Source organism: Choloepus didactylus, chromosome 10, assembly GCF_015220235.1.
Source record: "Choloepus didactylus isolate mChoDid1 chromosome 10, mChoDid1.pri, whole genome shotgun sequence".
In the NCBI taxonomy this organism is placed as follows: Eukaryota; Metazoa; Chordata; class Mammalia; order Pilosa; family Megalonychidae; genus Choloepus; species Choloepus didactylus.
In genome coordinates, this window is record NC_051316.1 from 82,445,751 (window position 1) to 82,460,386 (window position 14,636).

Below are 14,636 nucleotides of genomic sequence, written 5' to 3' on the forward strand. Positions count from 1 at the left end.
CGCTTGCGCACGGAGGGGCCGGAAGTCAAGGCGAAGGCAGGGTTGACGGTATTTCCGTTTCTGAATTTGCTTTAGTGTTTGGGTTTCATCGCGGCGGCTCAAGATGAACCGATTTTTTGGGAAAGCGAAACCCAAGGCCCCGCCGCCCAGTCTGACTGACTGCATTGGCACGGTAGGCACTCGATCGTATATAACTCAGCTGTGGGTCCCTGACACCCCGAACCCGCCTACCCCGGGCTCGAAACTCCTACTCCTCATCCCAGTTCCCGGGGCCCTCCACCGCATCCCGGGCCCTCACCCAGGTCATTACTGACGCCGCCATCCATGGGCCCCTGACCCATCACACCTCGCACTACCTGCACCCAACCCATTCTGCTGTCCACTGTCTTGCCTTGATCGCCTCACTCCACTCAGCTCTAGGCCCCTGCACTCTCCCCATTTCGTCCAGCCGGATAGCTTACCTCTCTTCCACCCTTGTCCCTGGACTGCTGACCTTACCCACCTGATATCTCTCATCTAGATATCCTCTGCCCAATACCTCGTAACACAAAATTCAGAACTCTGGCCTTTAGATTAAACCACTCACCCTCTGCCTAGGGAGTGATTCCAGATCTACAGCCCTAGCCAGGGGTACTCTGGGTACTAGCCCATTTCACAACCCTCTTGGTTGAGCTCCCAGCTTGACTAGTCTCCCATTCCAGGAAAATATCAAGTAAACCCAGTGATTCTCAACATATTTGAATCTGAGGGTGGAGTATGGTTTATAAAAGCACCCCCCTTCTATATTTCTGACTAGGAATCTCCCCCACTTTTGGGAATCACTGTTTTCTACCCTTCACCGTATGCTTCCCTTTATTTTAAAGTTTTTCTTTCATACTCCTTCTCCCCTGACCCTTCCCATGTAGGTGTATTGCAATAGCTATCAACTGCCTTTGATTTCTTTTTTCCTCCCTAGGTGGATAGCAGGGCAGAATCCATTGACAAAAAGATTTCCCGACTGGATGCTGAGCTAGTGAAGTATAAGGATCAGATCAAGAAGATGAGAGAGGGTCCTGCAAAGGTAAAGCAGATAGAGGGTTCTGCAGAAGGTGCTGCGACAGCCTAACTTGAGCAACCTATAGAAATAGGGGCTGGTGAGGGATACAGAAGAGGTGCCCACAGTCTGGTAAGAAGGAAACACACCTCCAGGGAGGAAACCTGGGAGCCAGCTAAGGGAGGGAGACTGGGATTTGACCTGCTAGGGGAGAAGATGCTGATCCCATGTCTGGAATCATGTACATGAAATTAGCATCTTCTACTGAGAAGGTGGCAACCTGGAGAAGACGGTTGGGCCATGCTTAGGAGCAGGGAGTTACCAGGCTGGTCAGGTTAGGTAAGTACAGTAAGATTGGTTAAGGAGATGCTGTGGCAGACTAGGAAAAAGCACTGAATGACGCCTCTAAAGACCGGTGCTCTAATACTGCCACTATCACTATTTAATAGTTGTGATCTTGATAAAGTCACTTACCTTCCTGTTTTCCTCTTCTGTTAGGTAGGAAATTAGAGTACTATATTTAAGTGCATGAACTGTGGATATAGAACTACATTGTTTTTTCCCAGCTCCACAACTTATTAACTGTGTAACCTGGGGCAAGTTAATTAACCTTATTGGACCTCAGTATCTCATTTGTAAAATGGAGATAATGTCTACTTCATAGGGTAAGGATTATATGAGGTAATTCATGTGACTTACGTAGCACTGTATCTAGCACATAGTAACACTCAATAAATGTTAGGTATTATCATTTTCTGTAAGGTAATATGTTTTTCCTTCCTCATTGGAGGAAACAAACAAAATGATGGAACAATATAGAAAGGAAAGTGACAAGTGGCTTTTCCAAGCCATCTTAGTTGGATGGCGCAGAATGAAGGGCAACCAGGCTCAGGAAAGCCCCTCTAGACTGATATGAAAGCCTAAACCGTGGTGGTAGTCATGAGAATGAGGTGAAAGGAATCAATTTGAAAGTGAGTTCTGAAAATTATTAATGGGATGACTCTGCATGGGAGACAACAGGTAGCCTTGATGTAAAGGTTCTCAACCTAGAGAAATGAGAGATTGGTGGGGTCATCATTAGTAATTTCCAAAGTGAAAACAAGTTGAGGAGTTTGAGTATGTTGAGATTGAGCTGTTAGCTGGACTCTTAAGTGGGGAATCTCTTTAAGGCAACTGAATATACAAAATGGGCACTGTTGGGGCTGGGAGAAGAGATGATATTCATTGGGAAAAAGGAAAGTAGATCAGTACACTGAAGTTTGGGATGCTGAGCTGACGCATAGAGCTGAGGCTTAGAGATATCTGTGCTTGGGAAGGGAATAACAGAATCCAGGAGTCACTGTGTTTACTACTTTGAAGAATGCAAGTTTGAGGATATGGGAGATTTCCTTTACCATATGTATATTTTCTACTTTTTTTCATTAAAATCTGTTTTTCCCCTAGAATATGGTCAAACAGAAAGCCTTGCGGGTTTTAAAGCAAAAGCGAATGTAAGTTGTGAACATAATCTCTTTCCCTCTGACAGGTTTAATTAACCAGAAGAGAAAATGATCATCCAGTCTTTCAGATTTTCATAAAATTGTATAAGCATGCTTGATTTGATTACAATGTTCATTTACATATACCGTCTTTTCCCCCTTTCATGTTCAGCAGCGTCTGTTGCAGCACCATCCAATAGAACTTTTTGCTGTGATGGAAATGTGCTATATTTGCACTGTCCAATTCAGTAGCTATTAGCCACATATTCCCTCATTTTGGTTTCTGGTTTTTGTTTGTTTGTAAAGTTAAGAATCCTGAGTATCTGTTCCCTTCCACCAGAATAGATATAATTGTCCTTAATTTGTTTTGACTGACTATATGCCAATGTCTGAGCAGAAGCCAAATAGTATATCTTTGATGCTGTGGGCTGCCCAGCTGATGAGATCCTCTACAGGGTTGTAGAGGTCAGGGATAGTCAACTAATAAGGAACTAGAAAAACTGTTGATCTCTCTATTCCTATTTTTAAAACGACTTTTTATAAGATGTCAGGTGCCATCTTTCTCCTTTTAGATTTAGTGAAAATTGGAAAAAAAATTATAATGCCTCGCAGGATGACAGTGTGATAAAACTGTCATCATCTTAATTGATAGCTTTACAACTTTTAAGTAACTTTTTAAAATAAGAGGATCACATGTTCATTTTAGAAACTTTGAAAATACATAAACATGAACAAAAGAAAAGAAAATTGATATAGATTCCTAATACCAGAAATAACTATCTTTAAAATGCCAGTGTACTTTCTTCCAGTTTCTTTTTCTCTGCTTTGTGCATACATGTATGAGTACATATGATTTTTTGGAAGAAAGATGAAATTGTGTTGTATACATATATAAGTTATTCTCTCACTTTAACGTTACATCGTGAGCATTTTTCTGTCCTTTTAAGTATTCTTTGGAAATTTTATATTTTTTAATGGAGTCATAATATTCCACCATTTATCTGCATCATGAATTAACCATATTTCTTCTATTAGTTAGATGGTTTCCAAATACTGTATAAGAACCACGGTGACATATATCTTTGAGGTGGTATTATAATTTGATAGAAAACTTTGTTAAAATCAAGCATATTTTGAGAACTGGGCATTATATTAGGTGGGCCCTGTGAATACAAGATTAATAAAATATAATACCTATCTTTAAGAAGTTAGTTTGACTGGGAAAGCAGTTTAGCTATACATATGAGGAACCTTCAAAAGTCTTACCCTTTGCCCTAGTGATTCCACTTTTGGGAATTTATCATAAGGGAATAATCTAGAGCATTATAAAGTATTCATATAGAGACTACTTAGCAACATCGAAAAAGGCAAATGCTATTGATAGTAAGTGGAAAATGGTGTTATTACTAATTAAAATACACACAGAGGAAAAACTGGAGAGGAATGCATAAAATGATATGTTAGAGTTATTAAATTTTTTGGCAAGTTTTTTTGTATATCATTAATTTTAATTTGTTTAAAGAAAATTCTTAGTGTTAGAGATACTTTCTTTCTGAGGATTTCTATCTGGCTCATATTTACTGTTCTCAATTTACTTTTTAAAAGGTATGAACAGCAGCGGGACAATCTTGCTCAACAGTCATTTAACATGGAACAAGCCAATTACACCATCCAGTCACTGAAGGACACTAAGACCACGGTACTCCCAAAGCACCTTTTCTCCTGATATTTATTTTTTTTACTCTTGTGCTCGTCTCCATGTTTTTAAAAAGGCAGTTTAACTAACATGGCTTCTTAAGACATTGTGTTTTCTTTTATCTTTTTGTAGGTTGATGCTATGAAAGTGGGAGTAAAAGAAATGAAGAAAGCATACAAGCAGTTGAAAATCGATCAGATCGAGGTGAGATGTTTACTGGTTTCTTAAAAAAATTAAATGAATGTGATGGGAAGAGCACAGATAAAGGATTGAGCAGAGGCCTGCCGTTTACTAGTAGAGTAACTTTGAAAAGGATATCAAAGGCCTCAGTTTCCTCATTGTTAGTGCAAAGATCATAACACCACACGTAGTTGCTGAGGTTGACATAAATGAGCTAATGCGTCTAAAAGCGCAATGCCTGGCACATAAAAAGCACCTAGTAAACATTTGCCATTATTTCTAACTCACTTAATGAGTTTTAGTCTGTTTCCTCAATTGTAAAATAGTGATATTGCTGCCTATCTTCCATGACTGTCATGAGTGTCTCTTTCCATTAGGGCAGGGATTCAATTTTGTTCACCGTTGTATCCCCAGGGCCGAGAACAATGGCCATAGTTGGTGCTCAGGAAGTATTTGTTGGTTGATGAATGGATGAACAAGATGCTATTAAAGGAGATAAAGCAGTACTGCCTGATTCAGGTGGTGTTTGAGCACCTGCTATGTACCAGGCACTTTCCCGCCTCTCTGGAGGTACTCTCTGTCCATGCCTGTCTTTAGTAAGAGATAAGGCATTCCTCCCCTGCCCTGCCTTTTTTGAGCACTCCTACATAGGTTGTCCTTGGCCATCCTTCTAATTCTCCACCAGTCTCTGCTTACACAGAGTTGAGGTTCGATGAGAATAATGTCCTGTGTATGCTTATCTTATTTGTACAATACTATTTGGTAATAAAATATAATGAAATGGAATTTTATTTTTTGCTTAGGTTTCGCTGGGTTTTAATTAAAGTTGTTTGATATGAACAAAGTAGAAACTTTGATCTTTGTTTTTTTTTTTTTTTTTTTTTTTTGTATGTCTCTCCATTTTTCACATGTGGTTGTCTGTCTGTCTCCCTGCCTAAATATCCTTTTCCTGTCCCAGTAGATTACCAGCATGACAGGTGGAGAGCCTCTTTTTCCCTAACTCTTCTGGTGTGTATATGTATGTCTGTTTTGTGTTTCATGTTTTTGCGTGATTGTATATTTATTATTTTATCTTTAGATTTATTTCCATAAAATATAAAACGTGCATTGTGTTATAGATCTCATTTTTTATTTTGCCTTTGTGTGTGTGTAGCTTTGTTTCTATCTTTTTTAAGTTTCTGCACATGAATGCTCTTTTTAGTTTAATGTTTATATTTGTTTTCATTGCTTTTGTTTGTTTATCCAATATTGAACCTGCTACTTCTTTGCATGTTTTTTTCCTGTGTCCTAGAATCTGTTGCTAGGAATCCTATTCATAGATGATTATACTTATAGTTTAGCTTGACTTGATTAGCTTACTCTATGTTATTTTCACTCTCTTTTAATTATTGTTTCAACCAGTGCTTTCTAGATAGCAGAATGTTACATGTCTGCAATGTGGTAGAATGCCACTTGAAATTGCAGAAATGTGAAGCTTTTTCTTTTAAAAAATTGTTTTTCTCCATTTTACTTTCTATCCCTTTCCCCTTATGTGGAAAAACAAATGTGCTCTGATTTGGAGACCAGGAAGGCACTTTTAAATGATTTGTGTTGACCTCAAATTGGATAAATGGTGTTGATTTGTACCTTCTGCATTATCAACACTAGACTTTCCATCTCTGTGAAGCTTCAGTATATGAAGTGCATATGGGTGTTCTGCACATCCTTAACTTGGTAGAAGTAATAATAATAAAAGCTAATGTGTATATTATTAGGTGGTTAGTGTTATACACATATTATTGTAGTAAATCCTTTTCAATAACTCTATGAGGTATGACTATTAATAATCCCATTTTTACAGATGAGGAAATTAAGGCTTAGGGACATTATTTCTCACTGAAGAATGAGCTTGGGTATGTCTGACTCCAGAGCCTGTACTCCTAACCATTTTGCCAGCTACTCTTTATTATTCTGTGCTACTGCTCAGATTGGTTTCACATAATTCCTGGCCTCACAGTCATTTCCCAGTTATGCACAAGTTTGTTCGCAGATGATTTATACCTTTAATCAACATTTTCACCAATATAGTCTCAGATATCAAGCCTACCCTGATTCCATTTCTGTTTCCCCATCCAGGGTGGGGCCAGTATGCTGTTTTACACCACCCAGTTGTTTCTGTGATTTTCACCTTTGCCTCCACAATGTAGTCAGGCTTCAGCTGACAACAGGAATAATTTGCTTATCAATTACCGCCTTCCTTCCATTAACTAACAAAGTGTTGATAGTGTAGATGTTACTTGACTTTATATTTCAAGTAAACTTTCTGTGATAGAGAGCTAAAGGGCATCTGTTGTCTTAAAAAGACTTTGGATTTCCATGAGGCATCTTAAATTCAAATGTAGTATCACCAATTCTATTCTTCTTTATTTTTAAGTTCACGTTTTACCACCAAAAGTAAGCGGGAAATTATGTGGGTTGGTGCTATTCCCAGTTGTTGTTAGGGGAAATCTTTGGGCCTGTGAATTTTAAATAATTCTTTGAACTCTCTTTCTTTTACAAGACATTCAGGAGTTACTGGAACCAGTCCTTTAAAGGAGTACCTGCTTAGTTGTTAACAAAATAAAACATTGCTAGTCAGGGACTAGGGTTAGAGAGGGGAAATGACAGTTATTGAAAGCTGGTTATGTGCCAGGCATTTTATGTACATTATCCTTTTAAAAATTACTCATTACCAAGGTTCAGTGGAGAGAGTAGGGGAGGAGGGTAGACAGGAAAATAGCAAGAATTTAATGAAAACTCTGTCACTTGAATTTCTATAGGATTTGCAAGACCAGCTAGAGGATATGATGGAAGATGCAAATGAAATCCAAGAATCTCTGAGTCGTAGTTATGGCACCCCAGACTTAGATGAAGATGATCTGGAAGCAGGTAAGTTATGGGAAAAGCAATATATACCCAGCTTTAGAGTCTGAAAGGAGCAACTGTCTGATACTTTTCCCAAATGCTAGTCAAAATTCCTGTTGTTCCCTGAGAGTTAGTTTGTGGTACATTCAGGGCAACAATATTATGAATTAGCTGCCTCAGGCTTGCACACTCTGGCAACAGCTTAGGCCTGGACAGGCACTGAAGGAAGGTCTAGGAAGAGGCCTCTGCTGACCTGGTGCTTAGTAGTCATAGTGTCCCCAGCACTGCCTTTCCCTGCTGTTTTCCTTTTTGTTTCCCTACCTGGAGTCCTCTCCCTCAGCAGAGGAAAGCAGATAAGAAACAGTAGTTGAGATTCTTCGTGTTCACAATGGCAGAGCGAGAAGCTTCAGAGCTCTCCAAAACTCCCCAAAGAAACTTTGAAGAACCAGCAAGGAACATCTTTCTCAAAACTAAAGAAAACAGTTAAAGGACTGCAGTAAAAGGGTGAGCACTGAATCAAGAAAAAGATACTTAAAAGCAGTAGGATCTTGTAGCACCCTGGTTGGCCTCTTCTCACCTGTCACTGGCCCAGGATGGAGCCGGCGTGTGCTCTTAGTATGGCTCCCTGGTCCTGGTTCTGGAGGAAGCTGAGTAACTCTCATACATGTACTGGGTGCATGTATGTCTTGCCCAGGCTGTCTCGTGGTGGCCTGAGGGACTTGGTGTCCCGCAAATTGCCCTGCATGTAAAAGGCAGCTCACAGAACAGTCTTCCAAAACACTCTTGACAGAGCAGTCAAGCCATGATGCCTGGGGGTAGGGATTGCTGTCTATAAGGCATACAGTGCAGTGCCCAGAATGGTGAGGAAAGTTTCCTAGGGAAGAGGAGACATATGGAACCATGTAAATGGGAATTCCTAGGGCCATGTGCACATGTCCAAGAGAAAACATACACAGAAAGGATCAAGGAGACCCCTGTGCTTTGGCCTGGCACTATTATCTGAATTAACTTTATGGCTAAGCCCTAAAGGAGAGCACTTTCACAGGTGGATCTGCAAAGAGTGGGGAAGGTGTTTTCTTTTTTTCCCTTCTTTTGTTAGCTCCAGGCATTCATAGAAGGCTCTGTCAAAACAGTAGCTGCATACAAGCTTAAGGAACAGACACCTGAGAGTCTAAATTCCAGTTATAACACACTAAAATATCAAAATATCCAGGTTTCAACAAAAGATTACAAGTCATACAAAGAAATAGGAAGTGACTGCCCAGGCAGAGGAGACTGTTAAAGCATTAAAACTATCAATGAGGAGAACCAGACCTGAGATATGTGAGACAAAGATTTTTTTAAAATGGTCCTAAACAAAACGGGGATGTGAAATGAAACGAAATAAAGCTTCAGTGGCTGAGAGATTTCAAATGGGGTTGAGAGGTCACTCTGATGGACATTCTTACGTAGTATATAGATAACACTTTTTAGATGTTAACGTATTGGAATAGCTAAAAGTAAATACCTGAAACTACCAAACTCCAACCCAGTAACCTTGACTCTTGAAGACGATTATATAACAGTGTAGATTACAAGGGGTGACAGTGTGATTATGAAAACCTTATGGATCACACTCTCTTTATCCAGTGTATAGATGGATGAGTAGATAAATGGGGACAAAAACTAAATGAAAAATAGGTTGGGAGGGGGAGATGATTTGGGTGTTCTTTTTTATTTTTATTTTTTATTCTGGTTCTGATTCTTTCTGGTGTAAGTAAAATGTTCAAAAATAGATTGGGGTGATGAGTGCACAACTATATGATGGTACTGTGAACAGTTGATTAGACACCATGGATGATTGTATAATATGTGAATATGTCTCAACAAAACTGAATTTTTTTAAAAAATGGTCCTAAATATGCAAAAAGAGCTAAAGGAAAGCATGGGCAAAGACTATAGGACAACAAAGGACATCAGGAAAATGATAGAGGTACACAAAGAGAATTTCAATAGAGAGGTGGAAATTATAAAAGGGAACCAAACAGAGCTGAAGTAACAGAAATTTAAAATTCCCTAGAGGGATTCAACAGCAGATTAGAGCAGGCAGAAGAAAGAATCAGAGAACTTGAACATAAAACAACTAGAAGATCACGCAGTGTTCTAGTTTGCTAATGCTGCCAGAATGCGAAACACCAGAGATGGATTGGCTTTTATAAAAGGGGGTTTATTTGGTTACACAGTTACAGTCTTAAGGCCATAAAATGTCCAAGGTAACACATCAGCAATTGGCTACCTTCACTGGAGGATGGCCAATGGTGTCCGGAAAACCTCCGTTAGCTGGGAAGGCACATGGCTGGCGTCTGCCCTGAAGTTCTGGTTTCAAAATGGCTTCCTCCCAGGACGTTCCTCTCTAGGCTGCAGTTCCTCAAAAATGTCACTCTCAGTTGCTCTTGCGATATTTGTCCTCTCTCAGCTTCTCTGGAGCAAGAGTCTGCTTTCAACGGCCATCTTCAAACTGTCTCTCATCTGCAGCTCCTGTGCTTTCTTCAAAGTGTCCTTCTTAGCTGTAGCTCCTCTTGTAAACATCACTCACAGCTGCACTGAGTTCCTTCTGTTATGTCAGCTCATTTATATGGCTCCACTGATCAATTTAGACCCACCCTGAATGGGCAGGGCAACACCTCCATGGAAATTATCCAGAGTCATCACCCACAGCTGGGTGGGGCACATTCCAAAGAGACACTCAAAGAAATCTAACAAAACTGATAAGTCTGCCCACACAAGATTACAGCAAAGATAATGGCATTTGGGGGACACAATACATTCAAACTGGCACATGCAGTGTGAGGAGCAGAAAGAAGAAAGAGGGAAGAAAAGTGAACAGAAGAGACTGAGGAACCTCTGGGATACCATCAAATGTACCAATATGCATATTGTGGGACTCCCAGAAGGAGAAGAAAGAAAGGGGCAGAGAGAATATTCAAAGAAATAATGGGTGAAAACTTCCCAAATTTAACAAAAGGCATGAATATACACATTGAAAATGCTCAGTGAACTCCAAACAGGATAAACCCAGATAGACCCATGCTGCTATATATTATAATCAAATGATTGAATGCCAAAGATAAAGAGAGAATTCTAAAAGCCAAAGAGTGAAGCAATCTGTCTTATACATGGGAGGCTCAGTAAGGTTTAGTGTCAATTTCTCATCGAAGACCAGGGAGGTAAGATGGCAATGGGAAGACTTATTTAAAGTGCTGAAAGCAAAAAAAAAAAAATTGCCAACCAAGAATTCTATATCTGGCAAAACTGTCTTTCAAAAATGGGGGAAAGATTAAGATATTCCCAGATAAACAAAAGCTGAGGGTTTTTTGTTGTTGTTGTTGCCACTAGACCAGTCTTTAAGAGATGCTAAAGAGAGTTCTGCAGGGTGAAAGGATATCAAAGCTGCATAAAGAAATAAAGATCTCCAAGAAGGATAATGACATGGGTGAATATAAATGCCAGTACTATTGTATTTTTGGTTTATAACTCCACTTTTTATTTCCTATGGGGTCTAAAAGGCAAATGCATAAAATGTAATGAAAACTCAGTGGTTTGGGACTTAATGTACAAGCATGTTGTTCCAGTTTGCTAATGCTGCCATTTGCAAAACACCAGAGATGGATGGGCTTTTATAAAGGGAGTTTATTTGGTTACACAGTTACAGTCTTAAGGCCATAAGGTGTCCAAGGTAAGGCATCAGCAATAGGGTACCTTCACTGGAGAAGGGCCATTGGCATCTGGAAAACCTCTGTTAGCTGGGAAGGCACATGGCTGGTGTCTGCTTGCTCCCCGGTTGCATTTCAAAATGGTATTCTCCAAAATGTCTGGCAGCCTCTTGGGGAAAACTCTGGACTAGTACCTCCAAAGCATCAGCAAAACTCTGCTTTCAATGGCCATCTTCAAAATGTCTCTGTAAGTTGTAGCAGCAAGCACCTTCTGTCTGAGCTCTTATGTAGGGCTCTAGTAAACTAATCAAGGCCCTCACTGAGTGGGCGGGGTCACACCTCCATGGAAATTATCTAATCAGAGTTATCACCTGCATTTGGGTGGGTCACATCTCCATGGAAACAACCTAATCCAAAGGTTCCAACTTAATCAACACTATTGCATATGTCTGCCCCCACAAGATTGCATCAAAGAATATGGCTTTTTCTGGGAGACATAATATATACAAACTGGTACACGTGTAATTTGTGAAAGAACTACATAGAGGTTAGGGGATGGAAGGGTATAGGAATAGTTTGTGTTTACTATTGAAGTTGGTATCAAAGCAAACAAGGTTGTTATAGATTTTGGATGTTAAATTTAAGCCCCACGGTAACTAAAAAGAAAACATTGGAGAATATTCAAGTCACAGAGACAGACATTAGAGTACAGGTTGTCAGGGGCTGGGCTGTGGGGAATGGGGAGTTAATGCATAATGGGTGTAGGGTTTCTATTTGGGGAGATGTTTTAGTAGTTGGAAGGTGGTGAGGGTACCACAGTATTGAGAAAGTGATTAATCCCATTGAATGTTGTGCTTGGGACTGGTTGGGATGAAAAAGTTTATGTTGTATATATAGTCCCACAAATAAACAAAAGGAAAAGACCAACTAAAGAAACAATGACGATTAAATGCAATTCATGATCCTGGATGGAGGAGAAAAGGTTCAAGGAAACATTATCAGGATATAAGGAAAACTTGGAATGTAAACTATAATCTTTGTATCTGTGTTAAATTTCTTAAACTTGAAAACTTCCCTTAAGGTGGTTACTTAAGTGAATATCTTTGGTTTTAGAAAGTGTACATGGCAGTATTAAGTGTTCAAGGAGCATGATGTAAACAGCCTATACTCAGATGTTTAGAGAGCGGGTTGATAGATGGTTGGATAGATGGATTGATAGGTGGGTGGATAGAGAGAATGATATGGCAAATGTGGCAAAATGATAAAATTGGTACGTCTGGCTATCTGTAGGGTGGGGGGTAGGGGTATATTGCAGTTCTCTGGGTGAGTTTTGTATTCTTTTTGTAACTGTACTGTAAGTTTGAAAGTATTTCAAAACAAAAAGTTAAAAAAAAATGAAGCAGTAATTTGCAAATGCTTAGCATACTTCTGCTATATGTCAGGCACTGTATTAGGTGCTGTGGATTTAGCATTGAAGAAAGCAAACATGATCCCTGCATTCATGAAGCTTTTCCTCTAGCAAAGGAGAGAAATACAGAGAGCTTGTTTTGAGTAATTAATTAATTAATTGCAAGAGCACAAAGTATTGGGAAAGAAGTGTGGGTCCATGAGAGCACATAGCAGGGGTGAGGGGCAGGCATGGGACTCTTCTTGAGGAAGGTGCATTCTGTCTGAGGCCTTAAGTACAAGTAGGCATTAGCATGAAAAACTGGAAGGGCTTGTTTAGTGACCTCAGGGAGAGGAATCCAGAAGCTTTTGCTGTTGTCCATATAAGAGATAATGGTAGGAAAAAAAAAAGAGAGAGATAATGGTGGCTGAGGCTTGTGTGGTAGTAACAGAGAGAAGCAGACAGATTCAAGAACTGTTTAGAATATTGAATGGACAGGATTTAATGATTGATTGTATGTTCAGGAAGAGGGAGGTGTCAAAGATGTCAATTTCTAGTATGAAATTAGATGGCAGAACCAGCCCGTACTGGATTTTGTGTTGAATGACTCCACTATCATGTTGTTGCTTCTTGTTTCTCTCTGTCTCCATATTCCATCTTTGCTTAGAACCCTTTTTCCCCCATTAATTTTTTCTTTTTATTTAATTAAAATTTTTTATTAGAGCAGTTGTAGGTTTACAGAAAAATTATGCAGAAAGTACAGAGTTCCCACATACCCTCTAACACATACAGTTTTCCTTATTAACATTTTGCATTAGAGTAGTATTTTTGTTGTAATTGATAAAGCAATATTGTAATTATGCTGTTAACTTTAGCCTACTTTTTAAATTAGGGTTCACTCTTTGTGATGTACAGTTCTATGGGGTGGGGTTTTTTTTGTGTGTTAACTTATAAACAAACCAAAATTTCTCTTTTTATATCCTTTCAAATATACAATTCAATGTTGTTAATTACATTCACAAAGTTGTAACTCCATCCCCGTCATCCATTGCCAAAACTTTTCCACACCCCAAACAGAAACTCCTCACCAATTAACCATTAACTCCTCATTCCCCTTCTCCACCCTGGTGACCTGTATTCTAGTTTCTGGCATTATGAATTTGCATATTCTGCTTTTTTCATGTTTGTGAGATAATACAGTATTTGTCCTTTTGTGTTTGGCTTACTACACTCAAAATGATGTCTTCAAGTTTCATTCCTTAAATGGCTGAATAATATTCCATTGTATGTATATGCCACATTTTGTTTATCCATTCATCCGTTGATGGACACTTCAGTTGCTTCCACCTTTTGGCCATTGTCTATAATGCTGCCATGAACATTGGTGTGCAAGTCTTTGTTTGTGTACTTGCTTTCAGTACTTTTAGGTATATACCAATAAGTGGAATTGCTGGGTCATATGGTAATTCCATATTTAGCTTTCCCAAGGAGTCACCAAACTGTTTTCAACAGTGGCTGCACCATTTTACATTCCCACTAACAGTGTACTAGGGTTCCTATTTCTCCACATCCTCTCCAACACTTATTTAGTGCTTCTTGTTTTGTTTCGTTTTAAATAGCCATTCTAGTGGGTGTGAGATGGTATCTCATTGAGGTTTTGATTTGTACTTCCCTGATGAGCATCTTTTTATGTATTTATTGGCCATTTGTGTATTTTCTTTGGAGAAATGGCTACTCAAGTCTTTTTCCTTTTTTTTTTTTTTAATATTCACAGACCATATAATCCATCCAAAGTATACAATCAGTGGCTTACAGTATCATCATATAGCTGTGCATTCATTGCTGCAATCTATTTTAGAACATTTTCATTACTTCTAAATAGAGAAAAAAATAAAAAGAACATGCAAAACATGCCATATCCCTTTTCCCCCTATTATTTATTTTTTTTTGTCTTTATTTTATTACTTGTCTGCCCATACACTGGATAAAGGGAATGTCAGTCACAAGGTTTTCACAATCACATGGTCACATGATAAATGCTATATAGTTATACAGTCATCATCAAGAATCAAGTCTACTGGATTACAGTTAAACAGATTCAGGTATTACTTTCTAGCTATTCTAATACACTAGAAACTAAAAAGGAATGTCTATATAATGCATAAGAATAACCTCCAGAAGGACCTCTTAACTGTATTTGAAATCTCTTAGCCACTGAAACTTTATTTTGTTTCATTTCTTTTCCCCCTTTTGGTCAAGAAGGCAGTCTCAATCCCACGATGCCAGG

The 14,636-nt window shown here is 39.0% G+C and overlaps 1 protein-coding gene across 1 annotated transcript in view; it reads left to right on the plus strand.

Annotated features, from left to right (window-relative positions):
• The first annotated feature begins 14 nt into the window (after window positions 1-14).
• The window catches only part of CHMP5 (charged multivesicular body protein 5), a 33,236-nt gene continuing 18,614 nt past the window's right edge, over window positions 15-14,636 (plus strand). The window contains exons 1-6 of the mRNA XM_037798475.1: window positions 15-172; window positions 956-1,060; window positions 2,477-2,523; window positions 4,117-4,210; window positions 4,340-4,411; window positions 7,186-7,294. Coding sequence (XP_037654403.1) covers window positions 104-172; window positions 956-1,060; window positions 2,477-2,523; window positions 4,117-4,210; window positions 4,340-4,411; window positions 7,186-7,294 — 496 coding nt within the window. The 5' untranslated portion in view covers window positions 15-103. The remainder of the gene's footprint in view (window positions 173-955; window positions 1,061-2,476; window positions 2,524-4,116; window positions 4,211-4,339; window positions 4,412-7,185; window positions 7,295-14,636) is intronic.